The sequence below is a fragment of the Pollachius pollachius genome (genome assembly GCF_949987615.1).
Source record: "Pollachius pollachius genome assembly, chromosome: 11".
Classification (NCBI taxonomy): domain Eukaryota; kingdom Metazoa; phylum Chordata; class Actinopteri; order Gadiformes; family Gadidae; genus Pollachius; species Pollachius pollachius.
In genome coordinates, this window is record NC_136944.1 from 24091571 (window position 1) to 24106653 (window position 15083).

Sequence of the window (15083 nt, forward strand, 5' to 3'; positions counted from 1 at the left end):
CTCCCTGGTGGGCGGGGCCGGTTTCGGCCGGGTGGGCGTGGCCTTGGGGATCAGTGCCGCCCCCGCGGTGGCAGAGCTATGATTGGTGGCCGAGGAGGAGGCGGGGGCGGGCGGAGAGCTCTGATTGGCCGAGGCGGCGGTGGCGTCGTGGAGGAAGATCCTCTCGCTGCGGCGGCGGCTCCAGGCCTCCTCCTCGCCGCCGCCCGGGGGGGCGGGGGGGTCGAAGCTGAATTGCCGTGGCGACCGCGGCGAGGGGCGTGGCTTGGGGAGGGGCTTCCGCTTGGCCGGCTGGCGCCCGCCCCCACCGACCCCCCCACCCCCCCGCTTGGCGGGGCTGGGGGGGGCGAGGCGGCGCGTCGCCGGGGGCAACAGGGGCAGCTCGGGGGCGGAGCGGTGCCCGTGGAGCAGCGAGGGGAACTTCCTGAGCCGCAGGTCGGACCCCGAGTCGGACCAATCACACTCCGAGGAGCCTGGGGGCGGGACCACACAGGTTACCACGGCAACGCAACACACACACTCACGGAAACACACACATCAATACAAACACACACACACGCCCATTAACACACATACACACAGCAATACACACACACGCACAGACACAAACACACACATCAATACACACACAAACATTAACATACATGCACAGCAATACTAACACACACAAACAGACAGATATACGCACGCACAGACTGATGCACAAACCCATACACACACAAGACTGCACGTGCACAAACAAACGTACGCACACACGGTGAAACACAGAGAGCATGATGGGAGATAAGGAAGAGCGCCAGAACCTCCTCGAATCAATCGCTCAACCGGAGTATTGATCCGTTTGAAACTAATAAATTATTCACCACGGAGTCATTATGTGCACCTCGACGTGACAATTAGAGAGGAATTCTGTTTTAAGCATAAATCAATGAGGTCCTCCTGCTAGTGACCAGGCTAACCCAGGAGCTAACGGCTACCTCCAGGGGTCTCCTGCAGCAGCAGAGACCCAGAGGGGCGCTGAGCTGTGGGGGCTGAGGGCTCATCAAACACACCGCCATGTCGTCGCTCCGGCGTTAGCGACCGTCTCCGCGCTAACCAAGAGCACCCTCTCTATTCAGTAGCAACACGTTAAGAATAACGTTCAAGAGAGGGTACTAGTTAAGAGTGACTCAAGATGAACCAGTCTGGAGGTTCAAGGACTGGTTCACTTGACTGGATCGGTTCAGAGCGAGGGGCTGGAGTCACTTCTGAGGCCTTTGGGGCGTTGGGGGGCTCTGGAGGTGTTAGGGCGGGTCGGCTGGTCGGCTGGTCGCCGCTTCCATCCCCGGCTCCTCCTGGCCGAGTGTGGAGGGGCCCCTGAGCGAGACGCCCCCCCCTGAGTGCTGCTGACCAGCTGGCTGTTGCCCTGAGGGGTCGCCGCCGCCGTCGGTGTGTGAATGTGTGTGTGAGTGGGTGAATGTGTGTGTGAATGGTTGAATGTGTGTGTGAGTGGGTGAATGTGTGTGAGTGGGTGAATGTGTGTGTGAATGTGCGTCCCATCACCATGTGGGTAGATGTCTGGGGGTCCCCAGTGTAGCGTGTCTTACCCAGAGTGCTTTGCCTGCGGCGGCGCTTGTTGTTGTGGAACAGGGTGAAGGGCGTGGCCTTGGCAGGGAGCGCGCTCGCAGCGAACCTCGCCAGCAGGCCCAGCCCGCTCTCCTCCAACTCAGACCCCAACTCCTCCTCTTCATCGTCGTCATCCTCAGAGGATTCTGTGTTTCACCAAAAAAATCCATAGTGAGTATGAGGAGGGGGGGGGGGGGACAACAGTAAACAGAGTGAATGGATTCTAGACGGAGGGGTTGCCGGGTCTATTCTGTGGGGTCGGTTAAAGCTAAATAAATAACGAGTCCGTAGAAACGAGTCTCCGCCTCGCGGCCTTAAATCGACTTTTTATGGAGAGGCGATGTACGCTCGCCTTCCAACGGCCTCACATCAATACCCAGCGGGGGTGGGGGAACAAAAGACAACCTGAGGAGGAGATAGAGATATATCGTACAAATCACTGCAGAAGACCTCCAGTCGTTACGCTGAGTAGGCAGATTACAGCAGCCCCATCACACAAGCATGAGTACCCCTCACACACACAGCTGCTGAGCCCATCAGAGCAGAAACACTGACTCAGTATCATTTATTATTAAAACTCTTCAGCGTGATGTGACGGCCAGAAGGAAAAAAAGAGGGAATCGTAGTGGAGGTGAGAGAGAAGAAAAATGAGATCATAAATATCAGAACTAAAAAAACCTGACACCCACTTCATCATCACTGCGCTGGTACAGTAGACATAACACACAGAGCAGCGCGCACACACACACACACAGAGCAGCGCACACACACACACACACACAGGTTACTGCTGAGACAACAGAGGAGGTTAGCTGCTTGCTGGTTAGAAGTTAGGAGCGAGGCGACAAATGCAAACAAACAGAATGTCTTCCTGCACAGGGTGAAGCAAATTAACATCTGGGGTGGACGCACAGTAATACTTTGTTCTCTTAACTACAAAGCACCGGAAAACACCAAAGCAACGGATTTAAGGAACAAACTACAACCAAACAAAAAACAATCCTGTGATTTCCTCATGTGCCGCTAAATAGACTATCTACTTTGTATACTGTTAATAACATGAGGCATGAGGATGGTTCGGTGAATGCAGATTTATAGAATTCAAACATGAGTGACTTTAAATGTAAATCCGGACAGTTTGTCGTAACGGAGCCAGCTCCAGATGTGTTCGGTATAACGTGCATCCACAAAGTGTTAACAGCAGGGAAGGACAAACAGCCAGGCACGGAGAGGACCGCTCTGTTAGACCCCGAAATCCTTCTAATTAGAATCTGAGTAACCAAGGTTACCGTCACTGATGTAAAGACTGATAATTATCTTTTGCCGTGGCCCTGGGCCAGCCGGTCGATTTGGGGGGGGCGGGGGCTTCAGGGGGGAGACGGTTGTGAAAGGAGTTCAAATTGTGAGAATCAAAATGAGGAAAGAAATTGAATTATGAAGAACCAAATATTACAGGAGGATGTTAAAAATCATCTTAAAAAGAGTTCCAGCATTTCATCAGATTCCGTTAGAATGGAGGCAGGGGGCGGTCCTACTTACAGAACAGGAGAAGGGGTGTGGCCTCAGGCAGGGGCGGGGCAGGGCGGGGCAGAGGGCGCAGCCTAGCCATAGCATAGCCCGCGCCTTAGCGTAGCCTAGCTAAAGGGGCTGGGCCGCGGGCTAGCTGTAGCGCGGCTGCGCTAGTCCCGGCGGCGGCAACAGCAGCGAAAGCATAACAGAGACACTCAAAGCATCATGGGTAGGGTGGGGTCGGGGTCAGAGGTGAGGGGGGGTCAGAGGTGAGGGGGGGCAGAGGTGAGGGGGGGCAGAGGTGAGGGGGGGGGCAGAGGGCAGAGCGGCTGAGAGAGCGACACAGAGAACACAGCGGAGGGGTTATTGAAGGTTTAGTAGCTGGAGGAGGAGCCGTGGTCCAAATATCCCCAGCAGCCATGAAGATCCTTGCAGCTAGTTTGCTCCTAACCTGGGGTTTGTTTTAGTGTCATCAGTCCCCTTCCTCCAGGACTAGACCCCACGTCGACCGGCCAGATCCGTGCAAACAGGAACCAAATGTTTAAGCTTCCCCCTTTGTTTCAAAGTAAAAGCCAAACAGAGCTCGAGCCCTAGTGGACGCTGATCTTCAGGCTGCGGGACCAGGGGGGGGGGGGCGGCTGTGGACCCCCACAGCCTGGGGGATATTTGACCAGCGGAGCGTGTCAGGGTGTGTGGGGTGCAGCTGGACGGACAGACAGATGAAGCAGACACAGACACAGCGCTGGGCTGGGGCGCGGTTCAAGTGAAGACCTTTAATAAAGCTCAGAGGCACCAAACTGCAATACAACTTTATATCAAAAACTCACAAAATTCACACATTGTTTTAATGTACAAATGCTACAAAACTCTTTGCAATCCAGGCAAAAACATAGAAAAAAAACTCTAAAAAATAAAGGAAAATAGAAAAAGAAAAACCAAAAGAGGCGGAGCCAGCGAAGATGCCGGCCGCCAAGAGGTAGTGAGGCGTCTGACCACGCCCCTGAGGCCAGAGACACGCCCCCGAGGCCAGAGACACACCCCCCGCCAGCTAGAGGGCCCTGCACGCTGTTAACCCTGTTGGGTGTGGTCAGTAACCATGGGTAACCATGGGGTGTGGTCGGTAACACACAGTGGGTGTGGTCAGTAACCAGGGGTTGTGGTCGGTAACCCACAGTGGGTGTGGTCAGTAACCAGGGGGTGTGGTCAGTAACCTTGGTCGAAGGAGTCGTCCGAGGAGCTAAGCCCCGCCTCCGCCAGCAGCATGGATAAGTGCTTGTGTTTCTTCTTCTGAGAATTCTGGCTGGTGGTTGCCGACGGCGACGCTGGGGGGCGGGGCCTCTTCCTGCTCAGGTCGTCATGGGAACGTGAGAGAGGGGGCCAGCCCCCCCGAGCAGAGTCCTCCCCCTCGGAGTAGGAGTCTAGTGGAGGAGAAGATCGTCAGAAACAAACCAACCAATAATAAACAAGGCGTCGCCACGCCAACAGACCAACGAGCCAAAGCTCTGACAGGCCTACGTCCCCCTGACTGACAGGCCTACGTCCCCCTGACTGACAGGCCTACGTCCCCCTGACTGACAGGCCTACGTCCCCCTGACTGACAGGTCTACGTCCCCCTGACTGACAGGTCTACGTCCCCCTCAGGTCTTCGTCCCCCTCAGGTCTTCGTCCCCCTCAGGCCTACGTCCCCCTCAGGTCTTCGTCCCCCTCAGGTCTTCGTCCCCCTCAGGTCTTCGTCCCCCTGACTGTAACTCCTCCATAAGGAGCCTGGGACTCCTGCTCTACGTCTTCATCAACGCACGCATCAGCTCCTCCTCTGGAGAACATCCTTCACCTCAAAGGAAACCTCAGACCCAGAGAACAGGAGCAGGAGGAGGAGGAGAACAGGAGCAGGAGGAGGAGAACAGGAGCAGGGAGGAGGAGAACAGGAGCAGGGAGGAGGAGGAGAACAGGAGCAGGAGGAGGAGGAGAACAGGAGCAGGGAGGAGGAGAACAGGAGCAGGAGGAGGAGAACAGGAGCAGGGAGGAGGAGGAGAACAGAAGCAGGGAGGAGGAGGAGAACAGAAGCAGGGAGGAGGAGAACAGAAGCAGGGAGGAGGAGGAGAACAGGAGCAGGGAGGAGGAGGAGAACAGGAGCAGGGAGGAGGAGGAGAACAGGAGCAGGGAGGAGGAGGAGAACAGGAGGAACTTACTGTTGGAGCAGCTGCTGAGCTCCGACCTCATGGCCGAGAACGGAGACGACTTCTTCTGACCTTTGTCTTTCCGACCGCAGTCGGAGGCGGAGCCTTTGGGCGCCAGTCTGTGTTTCCCTCCCTTGGCGGAGGGGTGGAGGCTGCGGTCCTTGGGGCGGGCCTCGGCCGGCCTCCCCTTGGCCTCGGCCCTGTGGTCGGAGGCCGGCTTACGGGGGGCGGGGGCGAGCGAGCCGAGCCGGGAGAGCGACAGCGTGCGGCTGAGCTCCGACGCCAGCTGCTCCTGCTCGCTCCCGCTGCCGCGCTTGGCCTTCAACACCTGGAAGCATCCCAGAGCGGTCAGCGGGGAACGGACAGGAGGGGGCGCTCACACAACAACAACAACAACAACAACAACAACAACAACAGCAGCAGCAGCGCAGCAGCAGCAGCAGCTACCTGTAGAGGCGTGCTGCTGGACGGTTCCGGTTCGTTCCAGATGCTCTTCTTCTTCCTCTTCTTCAGTTTGAGCTGTCCCTCTCCTGCTCCGTCGCGCTCCTCCGCCTCCCGCCTGAAGCGCTTCACCTCCCCGGCCTCCGAGTCGTCCGAGTACTGTGCCGTCCTGGCCAGCCTGGGACACGTCAGGGTTAGCACGGGGACGCTAGCATCACACGGCTAACAAGGCTAACACGCTAACACCCTAAAGACGCGTCACTCACTTCCCGGCCTTCCCGTCCAGCTTGGTGGGCGTGGCCGCATGCTTCCTCTTCCTGGGTCGGCCCCGCCCCCGTCGGCCCAGGCCACTCCTCCTCTCATCCTCCTGCTGCTGACGCTCCCTGGAGGGAGGGAGGGGGGGGGAGAGAGAGAGAGAGACAGAGAGAGAGAGAGGGGGACAGAGAGAGGGACAGAGAGAGAGAGAGACGGTGAGACACAGCTCCATGGAGAGAGGAGGGAGGAGGGGAAGGGAGGGAGAGGATGGGGGAGGGAGAGGATGGGGAGGGGAGGAGGGGAGGGAGAGGATGGGGGAGGGAGAGGATGGGGGAGGGGAGGAGGGGAGGGAGAGGATGGGGGAGGGAGAGGATGGGGGAGGGGAGGAGGGGAGGAAGAGGATGGGGGAGGGAGAGGATGGGGGAGGGGAGGAGGGGAGGGAGAGAGAGGATGGGGGAGGGGAGGAGGGGAGGGAGAGAGAGGATGGGGGAGGAGAGGAGGGGAGGGAGAGGATGGGGAGGGAGAGGATCGGGGAGGGGAGGAGGGGAGAGAGAGGATGGGGGAGGAGAGGAGGGGGGAAGGAGGGGATGGGGGAGGGAGAGGAGGGGAGAGAGAGGATGGGGGAGGAGAGGAGGGGAGGGAGAGGATGGGGGAGGGGGGGAGGGGAGGGAGAGGATGGGGGAGGGAGAGGAGGGGAGAGAGAGGATGGGGGAGGAGAGGAGGGGAGGGAGAGGATGGGGGAGGGGGGGAGGGGAGGGAGAGGATGGGGGAGGGAGGAGAGGAGGGGATAGAGAGGATTGGGGAGGGGAGGAGGGGAGGGAGAGGATGGGGGAGGGAGAGGATGGGGAGGGGAGGAGGGGAGAGAGAGGATGGGGGAGGAGAGGAGGGGAGGGAGAGGATGGGGAGGAGAGGAGGGGAGCAGCACCCACCGGCGGTCCCGTTGCCTCTGCAGCCGGCTCAGGTCCCTCTGCTTGTCCCGGTAGGTCTGCTGCAGCTCCGCCAGCCGGATGCGGTAGTCCACCTCCACCGCGTCCAGGACCTCTCCCGACACCTTCCCCAACGCCTGGAGGGGGGCAGGGGGTGAGGGGGGGTGAGTGGACATGAGGCAGTGAGCCGGAGCTCTGTTCCGCTCCGTGCCGGTCCTTCTCCCAGCGGTTCTTACCGGCTGCTCCTTGCTCCGCCTCCAGCTGTACTTCTTGTTGGGGTCCAGCTGCCGCGGGAGGGCCACGTGGTCCTGCTGCTCGATGGCCTCCAGCAGGACCTGCCGGCTGGCCTCCAGGAGGCAGTGGAGGCCCCCGAGGGCCAGGTCTGGAGACACAGGGGAGGTCACTCAGGGGGCTCCCTCCAACCACATCCCCCCCTCCCTCCAACCACATCCCCCCCTCCCTCCAACCACATCCCCCGACTCCCTCCAACCCCGACTCCCTCCAATCACATCCAACTCTCGTCCAAACACATCCAACCCTGGTCCAATCACATCCACCATTTCTCCAACTCTCGTCCAATCGTGTGGCCCCTCCCTTTAGCTCCGCCCCTCACCTTGCTCCTGGCTGATGCGCTCCATCTCCAGCTGGGCCATGTGGCTGAGCAGCGCCATGCCCTCCAGGGCCAGGGCCTCCAGGGGGGCCAGGGCCTCCAGGGGGGCCAGGGCCTCCAGGGGGTGGCCCGGGGACGGCCCCCCGTCCTGGGGGAGGTGTGGCGCCGGGGGGGAGAGGCTGGCCTGGGGCATCTCGCTGGCGGCCAGCAGGGCCAACAGGCCGGCCATGGGGTCATCGGGGGAGATGCAGAGGGGGAGGCAGAGGGGGAGGCAGAAGGGGGAGGCAGAGCGGGGAGGTGAGGGGCTCTTGGGGACGTCTTCTCCGCGGGGGGGCGTCAGCGAGCGGGGGGGCGGGGCCTCACAGGGGGGCGTGGCCGGCGCTTGCTGGTCTGGCGACGCACAGTAGCGGTTAAGCGGAGACCCCGCCTCTTTGTGGCTCGCGGTGATGCATTCTGGGTAGGGAATCGGCTCGGCCTCCTCCGGGACCTCGGCTCGGAGCTCCGCCTCGGGGGCGGGGCCGGCGCCCGGATAGGCCGCCGCCTCCGTCTTGACCCGTTCCGTCTCCTCCTGCCCCAGGCGGGGGCTCTGGGGGAGTACAGGCGGGGGGGCGGGCCGGGTCAGGACCGCCTCCTTGGGCTCCGGGCCGGGGGAGGGGCTGCGGGGGACCGCCTCCTCCTGGAGGAGCTCCTCCTTCAGCCCCCCCGACGGGGGCCCCTGGCCCCGGGGCTTGACGTCCGCCTCCTCGTGGCCCCGGGGCCGGAGGAGGAGCGCGGCGGGCAGAGGGGGGCCGTGGGGGGGGGAATGGGGGCGGGGCCGGCGCTGTGTCTCCGAGACCACGCCCACAGGGGGAGGGAGGCGGTAGGCCGGGAATGAGGAGGTGAAGGGAGCGGCCTGGTAGACACCTGGAGACACAACACATCGTTACCACCACATCGTTACCACCACATCGTTACCACCACATCGTTAACACCACATCGTTAACACCACATCGTTACCACCACATCGTTAACACCACATCGTTACCACCACATCGTTAACAACACATCATAAACACATGGTTAACACCACATCGTTAACACCACATCGTTAACAACACATCGTTACCACCACATCGTTACCACCACATCGTTACCACCACATCGTTACCACCACATCGTTACCACCACATCGTTACCACCACATCGTTAACAACACATCATAAACACATGGTTAACACCACATCGTTACCACCACATCGTTACCACCACATCGTTACCACCACATCGTTAACAACACATCATAAACACATGGTTAACACCACATCGTTAACACCACATCGTTAACAACACATCGTTAACACATGGTTAACACCACATCGTTAACAACACATCGTTAACAACACATGGTTAACACCACATCGTTAACACTACATCGTTAACACCACATCGTTACCAACACATCATAAACACATGGCTAACAACACATCGTTAATACATGGTTAACAACACATCATTACCAACACATGGTTAACAACACATCGTTAACACATGGTTAACACCACATCGTTAACAATACATCGTTAACAACACATCGTTAACACATCGTTAACACATCGTTAACACATGGTTAACAACACATCGTTAACAACACATCGTTAACACCACATCGTTAACACATCGTTAACACATCGTTAACACATCGTTAACACATGGTTAACAATACATCGTAACAACACATCGTAACAACTCATCGTTAACAACTCATCGTTAACAACTCATCGTTAACACCAGATCGTTAACACCAGATCGTTAACACATCGTAACAACACATCGTTAACCAACCCATCATTAGGACTTCATTAATTAAGTAAGACGTGTCTCTGGATGCTAAGGTAACGAGCAGTAACAAACACCTGGGTAGCTGCTCAGGTACGGGGCGGCCGCCGTCAGGTGTGGCCCCTCCCTGGGCTCCTCCTCCTCCTCCTCCTCCTTGGGTCGCCGCGGGGAGGGGAGCGGGGGGGAGGGCGGGCGGGCCGGGGGAGGGGGGGACGAGGGGCGGGTCTTGAGCGGGGCCACGGGGGAGGGGAGGGGCCCGCGGGCCGAGGGGGGGGCGGGCGGGGACCGGGAGGGGGGGCGGGAGGAGGCGACAGAGGGCGGGCGCGTCTTGGACTCGGAGCTCCGCTTCTCCGCCTTGTCCTCGAGGTCCGGGCGGAGATCACTGGCCTTCAGCCGCTCCTGGGGGGGTAAGAGAACAGATTCTCACGCAAACGAGTCAATGTGAGTAAATGCTAAGCTAAGCGCTAATTCTCCATCTCCATCTCAAGTGGTCGTCAGGACGACGCCTCCCTCACCTGGTGGACTCGCTATGTGTTGATATCAAAACACAAAGCTATGATTCCTCCACCCCCGACCCCGTGAGGTGACCCCTGACCCCTGACCCCGTGAGGTGACCCCTGACCCTGTGAGGTGACCCCTGACCCCGTGAGGTGACCCCTGACCCCGTGAGGTGACCCCTGACCCTGTGAGGTGACCCTGACCCCCGACCCCGTGAGGTGACCCCCGGCCCCTGACCCCGTGAGGTGACCCCCGACCCCTGACCCCGTGAGGCGCCCCCTGACCCCTGACCTCGACCCCTGACCCGGTGAGGCACCCCCTGACCCCTGACCTCGACCCCTGACCCCGTGAGGCGCCCCCTGACCCCGGCCCCTGACCCCGTGAGGCGCCCCCTGACCCCGTGAGGCGCACCCCAACCCCTGACCTCGGCCCCTGACCCCGGCCTCACCACCAGCTGGGCGCTCCTCTGCAGCTCCAGGACCTGCGCCGTGTGCGTCTGGATCACCAGCAGCTCGTGCTGCCGCAGCAGCTGCTGCTGGGAGAGCAGCTGGAGCTGGGCCTGTGCAGCGTGGTGCAGGGAGGACGGCCCCCCCGGGGCCCCGTACAGCCCCGGCCACACCGGGCCCCGGGGGGGCTCCAGCACCTCCCCGCCGCCTGGGGAGGGGAGAGAGGGGCAGAGGAGGAGAGGGGGTTAGAGGGCCGCAGGAGGAACACGCCAACGACCACCAACCAACAGGAAGAGGAGGAGTCAACACAACTTATGTGTGTTGACACGTGTGTGTGTGTGTGTGTGTGTGTGTGTGTGTGTGTGTGTGTGTGTGTGTGTGTGTGTGTGTGTGTGTGTGTGTGTGTGTGTGACTACTGATCTTTAAATGCAGCAGCCACCTGGCAAGCCAATCAGCAGGAATCTCACCCACACCCCCGACCAATCAAAAACAGCCAATTAACTGATCAGCACAACAGGGACACTAGCCCAGCTGGCGTCTCACTGCGACGGTCGGAGACGGACTGGCTAACGTTGAGTCGTCATTATCATCCTAATGACGAGGAGAAGCTTCCTGCGCCATCTCCGAGGCTGACGGAAAATATTCCAGAAAATACTGGAATCAATCCCCAGAGAGAGAGAACGACAGGCGGCCGAGAGACTGTGAGTGAGCAACAGAGAGAGAGGGTGAGAGTGAGACTCAGAGAGAGTGAGTGAGAGAGTGAGAGAGAGAGAGTGAGGGTGAGAGAGAAAGAGAGAGTGAGAGAGCGAGACAGCGAGAGTGAGAGAGTGAGAGTGAGACTCAGAGAGTGAGAGTGAGAGAGCGAGAGAGAGAGAGTGAGGGTGAGAGACAGCGAGAGTGAGAGAGTGAGAGTGAGACTCAGAGAGTGAGAGTGAGAGAGCGAGACAGAGAGTGAGAGTGAGAGAGTGAGACTCAGAGAGAGTGAGTGAGAGAGTGAGAGAGAGAGTAAGGGTGAGAGAGAAAGAGAGAGTGAGAGAGTGAGAGAGTGAGAGTGAGACTCAGAGTGAGAGTGAGAGAGTGAGAGTGAGAGAGCGATGGAGCGACGCAGTGGCCTGGGTCAGAGCCGTGCGTCTACGGTAAGGCTCTGTGTGGTACGGTGCAGCTTCATGGACCCTGCTGTTTACCTCCCCCCAGACACCAGACCCCCCCTCCCCGTCCCAGGACACACACTGACCCACCGGGGGGGGGCTCACTTACCGTAGTGGGGCAGGTGCTCCGTGGGAATGACCAGGAGCTGTCCGGACTGGGGGTCCCGGGCAAACTGGTAGGAAGGAGGCATGGAGCGCTGCAGGGAGGGGGGGTAGCCGGGGGCCAGGGACGGGTGCAGCGACGAGGGGCCCAGACCTGGAGGGGGGGGAGGGGGAGGCGGTGAGAGAGAGGAACACAGGGGAGGGGGAGAGGGAGGGGGAGGTGGGTCCTACCGTAGGGCGAGCCCGGGAGCCAGACGGGGGGGGCCCCGGGGCGGGGCATCCAGGGGTGGGAGGCGAGGGCGGGGTCGGGGGCCCAGCGGCCCGCCCCCCCGGTCACCATCAGGTTGGAGGTCATGAGGCCGGGCGTCAGCCCCCCCGACAGCGGGGCCGGGTGCATCTGGGTGAACTCCGCCAGCTCCTTGGACTCCCTGGGGGGGGGGGGGGGGGGGGTATAATGAGAGTTAACCCAGCGGGGGGGGGGGGGGGGGGGGGGGGGGGGGGGGGGGGGGGGGGGGTATAATGAGAGTTAACCCAGCGGGGGGGGGGGTATAACAACAGTAGAAGGTGATGGAGGTGAGGTCAACCTTTACACTGACCAGCTGACCGTGGGGGGGGGGCGGGGGGCTATTAGCATAAAGAGGGTGTGGGCGTGGCGCCGGTTAAGGCTCTGGAGCGCGGGCAGAACACCCCGACACCAACAGGTCACACACACACACACACACACACACACACACACACACACACACACACACACACACACACACACACACTTACCTGAGCACTTTCTCCTGCTCCCGCTCCAGTCTGCCCGACAGCAGCCGGTCGTCATGGTGACGCACACGGACCTCCCCACGGCCCTCGTCTGGATGGGGAGGGGGACATGACGGATTAGGGACAGTAGGGGGGTGGGGCCCCCAGAGGCCGCTAGGGGCCCCACACTGTTCAGACTGCAGCTACACACACACTCATGCTTACACTAATGATGATCTTCTATTGGAACAACGTGTTCACCGTCATCAAATAGTACATCAATACGCCGCTTGTACTTTTGGGAATACTTGATGCTGATTGGCTGCAGGGTAGGGCTGGGCGATTGATTGAATTTTGATAGCGATTTCGATCACAGCGTCAAACGATCACAAAACATAATTAAGTTTTTTAATTTTTTATTTTTTTTTTATGTTTTATAGAAAGGGCAGAACAGCTGGATACATATCTGTATATTAATTTAGATTGGAACATTTCATTTTTTACCATTTTGTGTATTTTTTTAAGGTGAAATTTCAAAATCATGTTTTTTTTGGGAGAGACATCCTGAATAAATTTGGGCTGGGCGATATGGACCAAAAGTCATACCTCGAAATCTTCAAGCAGAGTACCAAATAAGATAAATATCGATATTTGTTGACGCAATAACATAGTTGCCGTTGCCGCGCTCCAACTCATCATCCTACATCGGTGGCGCTGTCACACCAAAATTGTACCGAGGGTGAAAATTGTTCTGCGTTCGAAAACTCCAAACCTGCCTGGCTTTCAATACAATACAAATATAAAGTAAAAACAAGTGTTATCTGTATTATGTTATTTCGTCTTTAGCAACATAAGCGCAAATGTTTTTTGAGACCTGCCTGGCAACGGCAATCGCGTCGGATGATGTAATGTTTCGAACGTGAATTACGTAGGCGGTACAATTTTTGCCCCAGTACAATTTTGGTGTGACAGCGCCGCTGCTCTCATTTCCGGTCTGCCTGCTTCGCTGTGCTCGTTAACCTGCCTTGCTGATGGGGGGGAGGGGGGAGTTACCGTGGATTTACTGTTATTACTATAGCCTACCCACCTACCGTTTGGATTTATCGTTACTATCGTTCGGAATTGAATACAGTTTGATGGTTGAATAAACCGTGGACTGGACACTGCCGAACATTACAATATAATATATAATATCACGGCGAAAAGCTGTGTGCGCCTCCGGAATATTATGAACCTTATTATATATTAATAATAATTATATTATTAATATATCTCCCGACGGCCGGGTTCTCCAACTTCTCTGGTTCTTCCACTTCCTCATCAATCTGAAGCACAGAATTGAAGAACTCTCAAAAAAAAACCTGATTCTTTCATTCGTCAGACAGCTTGTACCCAAAACATTTCCAAACTATGGAGCCATTTGTCTCCTGCTTACATACAAGCTCCTCTGCGCCGCGTTTGCCGGCGGACTCCATGTTTCGTGGCGTGGGGGATTTAAAAAAGTGACGTGAGTGGAAGGGGGGCCGAGCCGTGTGTTTGTGAGCTGGAGGCAGAGCGGGAGAGAGATAAGCAGAGTTACGAAATAGCAGGCGGCAGTCGCGGTTCGAAACTGTTGTTATTTGGATAAAATATGATGTACTTTCAACGCAAATTAAACTATATCGATGTTGACGATAACGTCTTGTTTCATATCTCGTTTGAAAAGATATCGGTAAATTTCAAATATCTATGTATCGCCCAGCCCTAGAATAATTACATGTTTTCAAACTTAAAAATAATCGTTTGAATAATCGTGATTTTAATATTGACCTAAATAATCGGGAGTATGATTTTTCCCATAATCGAGCAGACCTACTGCAGGGTGTGAATTAGTCCCTGATATATGGATGCTGGAAGTAGTTCCAGTCAAATTGTCTGTTCAGCCTTCAAAACGGGAGCTTGTAAATTGTGAAAAATGCATTAAACTGTAATCAGAAAACAAGGTTATATGCTAAAGACCCTATAGTATCTGTGGTATGAAGGCTGGGACGAATTTCAAATTCGTCAAATTCATTGTAACAAGTGGCGTGGTGCTTAGTCTTCAAAACGAGAGCAGGTAAATTGTGAAAAATGAATTAAACTGTAATCGGATCCCGTGGTTATATGCTATAGACCCTAGACCCCATGTGTGGTATAAAGGCTGGGACGAATCTGACAGACTGTCTATTGGAGCAACATGTTTACAGTAAATATGTTTACAGTCAAGGACAGACTGTCTATTGGAGCAACATGTTTACAGTAAATCTGTTTACAGTAAAGGACAGACTCTCTATTGGACCAACATGGTTACAGTAAATATGTTTACAGTAAAGGGCAGACTGTCTATTGGTTTACAGTAAATATGTTTACAGTAAAGGACAGACTCTCTATTGGACCAACATGTTTACAGTAAATATGTTTACAGTAAAGGTCTATTAGACCAACACACACACACAATAAGCTTGCTTGTGTCAACTTATGTAATTGCATTTCGTTTAATTTGTTGTGTTTTTGTTCATTAGCTAAAATGCTAAGAGTTCTGCTTCAGCCAGCAGCTGACATGTTGATGTAGCCTCTCTCGGTCTGAGGATAAATAACAGGGGGGGCTCACCGGCCCCCAGTTTAACCCACAGCGGGGCCATTAACATGAGAGCCTCATGAGAGAGAGGAGACAGAAAGAGACAGAGAGAGAGAAAGAGATACAGAGAGACAGGAGAGAGGAGAAACAGAGAGGTAGAGGAGAGACGGAGGAGAGAGAGACAGATAGAGACAGAGAGAGACAGAGG

At 56.8% G+C, this 15083-nt stretch overlaps 1 protein-coding gene across 1 annotated transcript in view; it reads right to left on the reverse strand.

The window, feature by feature from the left end:
• tnrc18 (trinucleotide repeat containing 18) overlaps positions 1-15083 on the reverse strand; it is a gene marked incomplete at its 5' end in the record, with an annotated part of 30755 nt that overhangs the window by 14781 nt on the left and 891 nt on the right. The window contains 14 exons of the mRNA XM_079746212.1: positions 1-470; positions 1584-1748; positions 4323-4529; positions 5301-5616; positions 5736-5907; positions 5996-6112; positions 6914-7047; positions 7147-7292; positions 7524-8423; positions 9413-9734; positions 10282-10487; positions 11537-11683; positions 11761-11957; positions 12304-12391. The exon at positions 1-470 is cut by the window's left edge and continues 18 nt beyond it. Coding sequence (XP_079602338.1) covers positions 1-470; positions 1584-1748; positions 4323-4529; positions 5301-5616; positions 5736-5907; positions 5996-6112; positions 6914-7047; positions 7147-7292; positions 7524-8423; positions 9413-9734; positions 10282-10487; positions 11537-11683; positions 11761-11957; positions 12304-12391 — 3587 coding nt within the window. The remainder of the gene's footprint in view (positions 471-1583; positions 1749-4322; positions 4530-5300; positions 5617-5735; positions 5908-5995; positions 6113-6913; positions 7048-7146; positions 7293-7523; positions 8424-9412; positions 9735-10281; positions 10488-11536; positions 11684-11760; positions 11958-12303; positions 12392-15083) is intronic.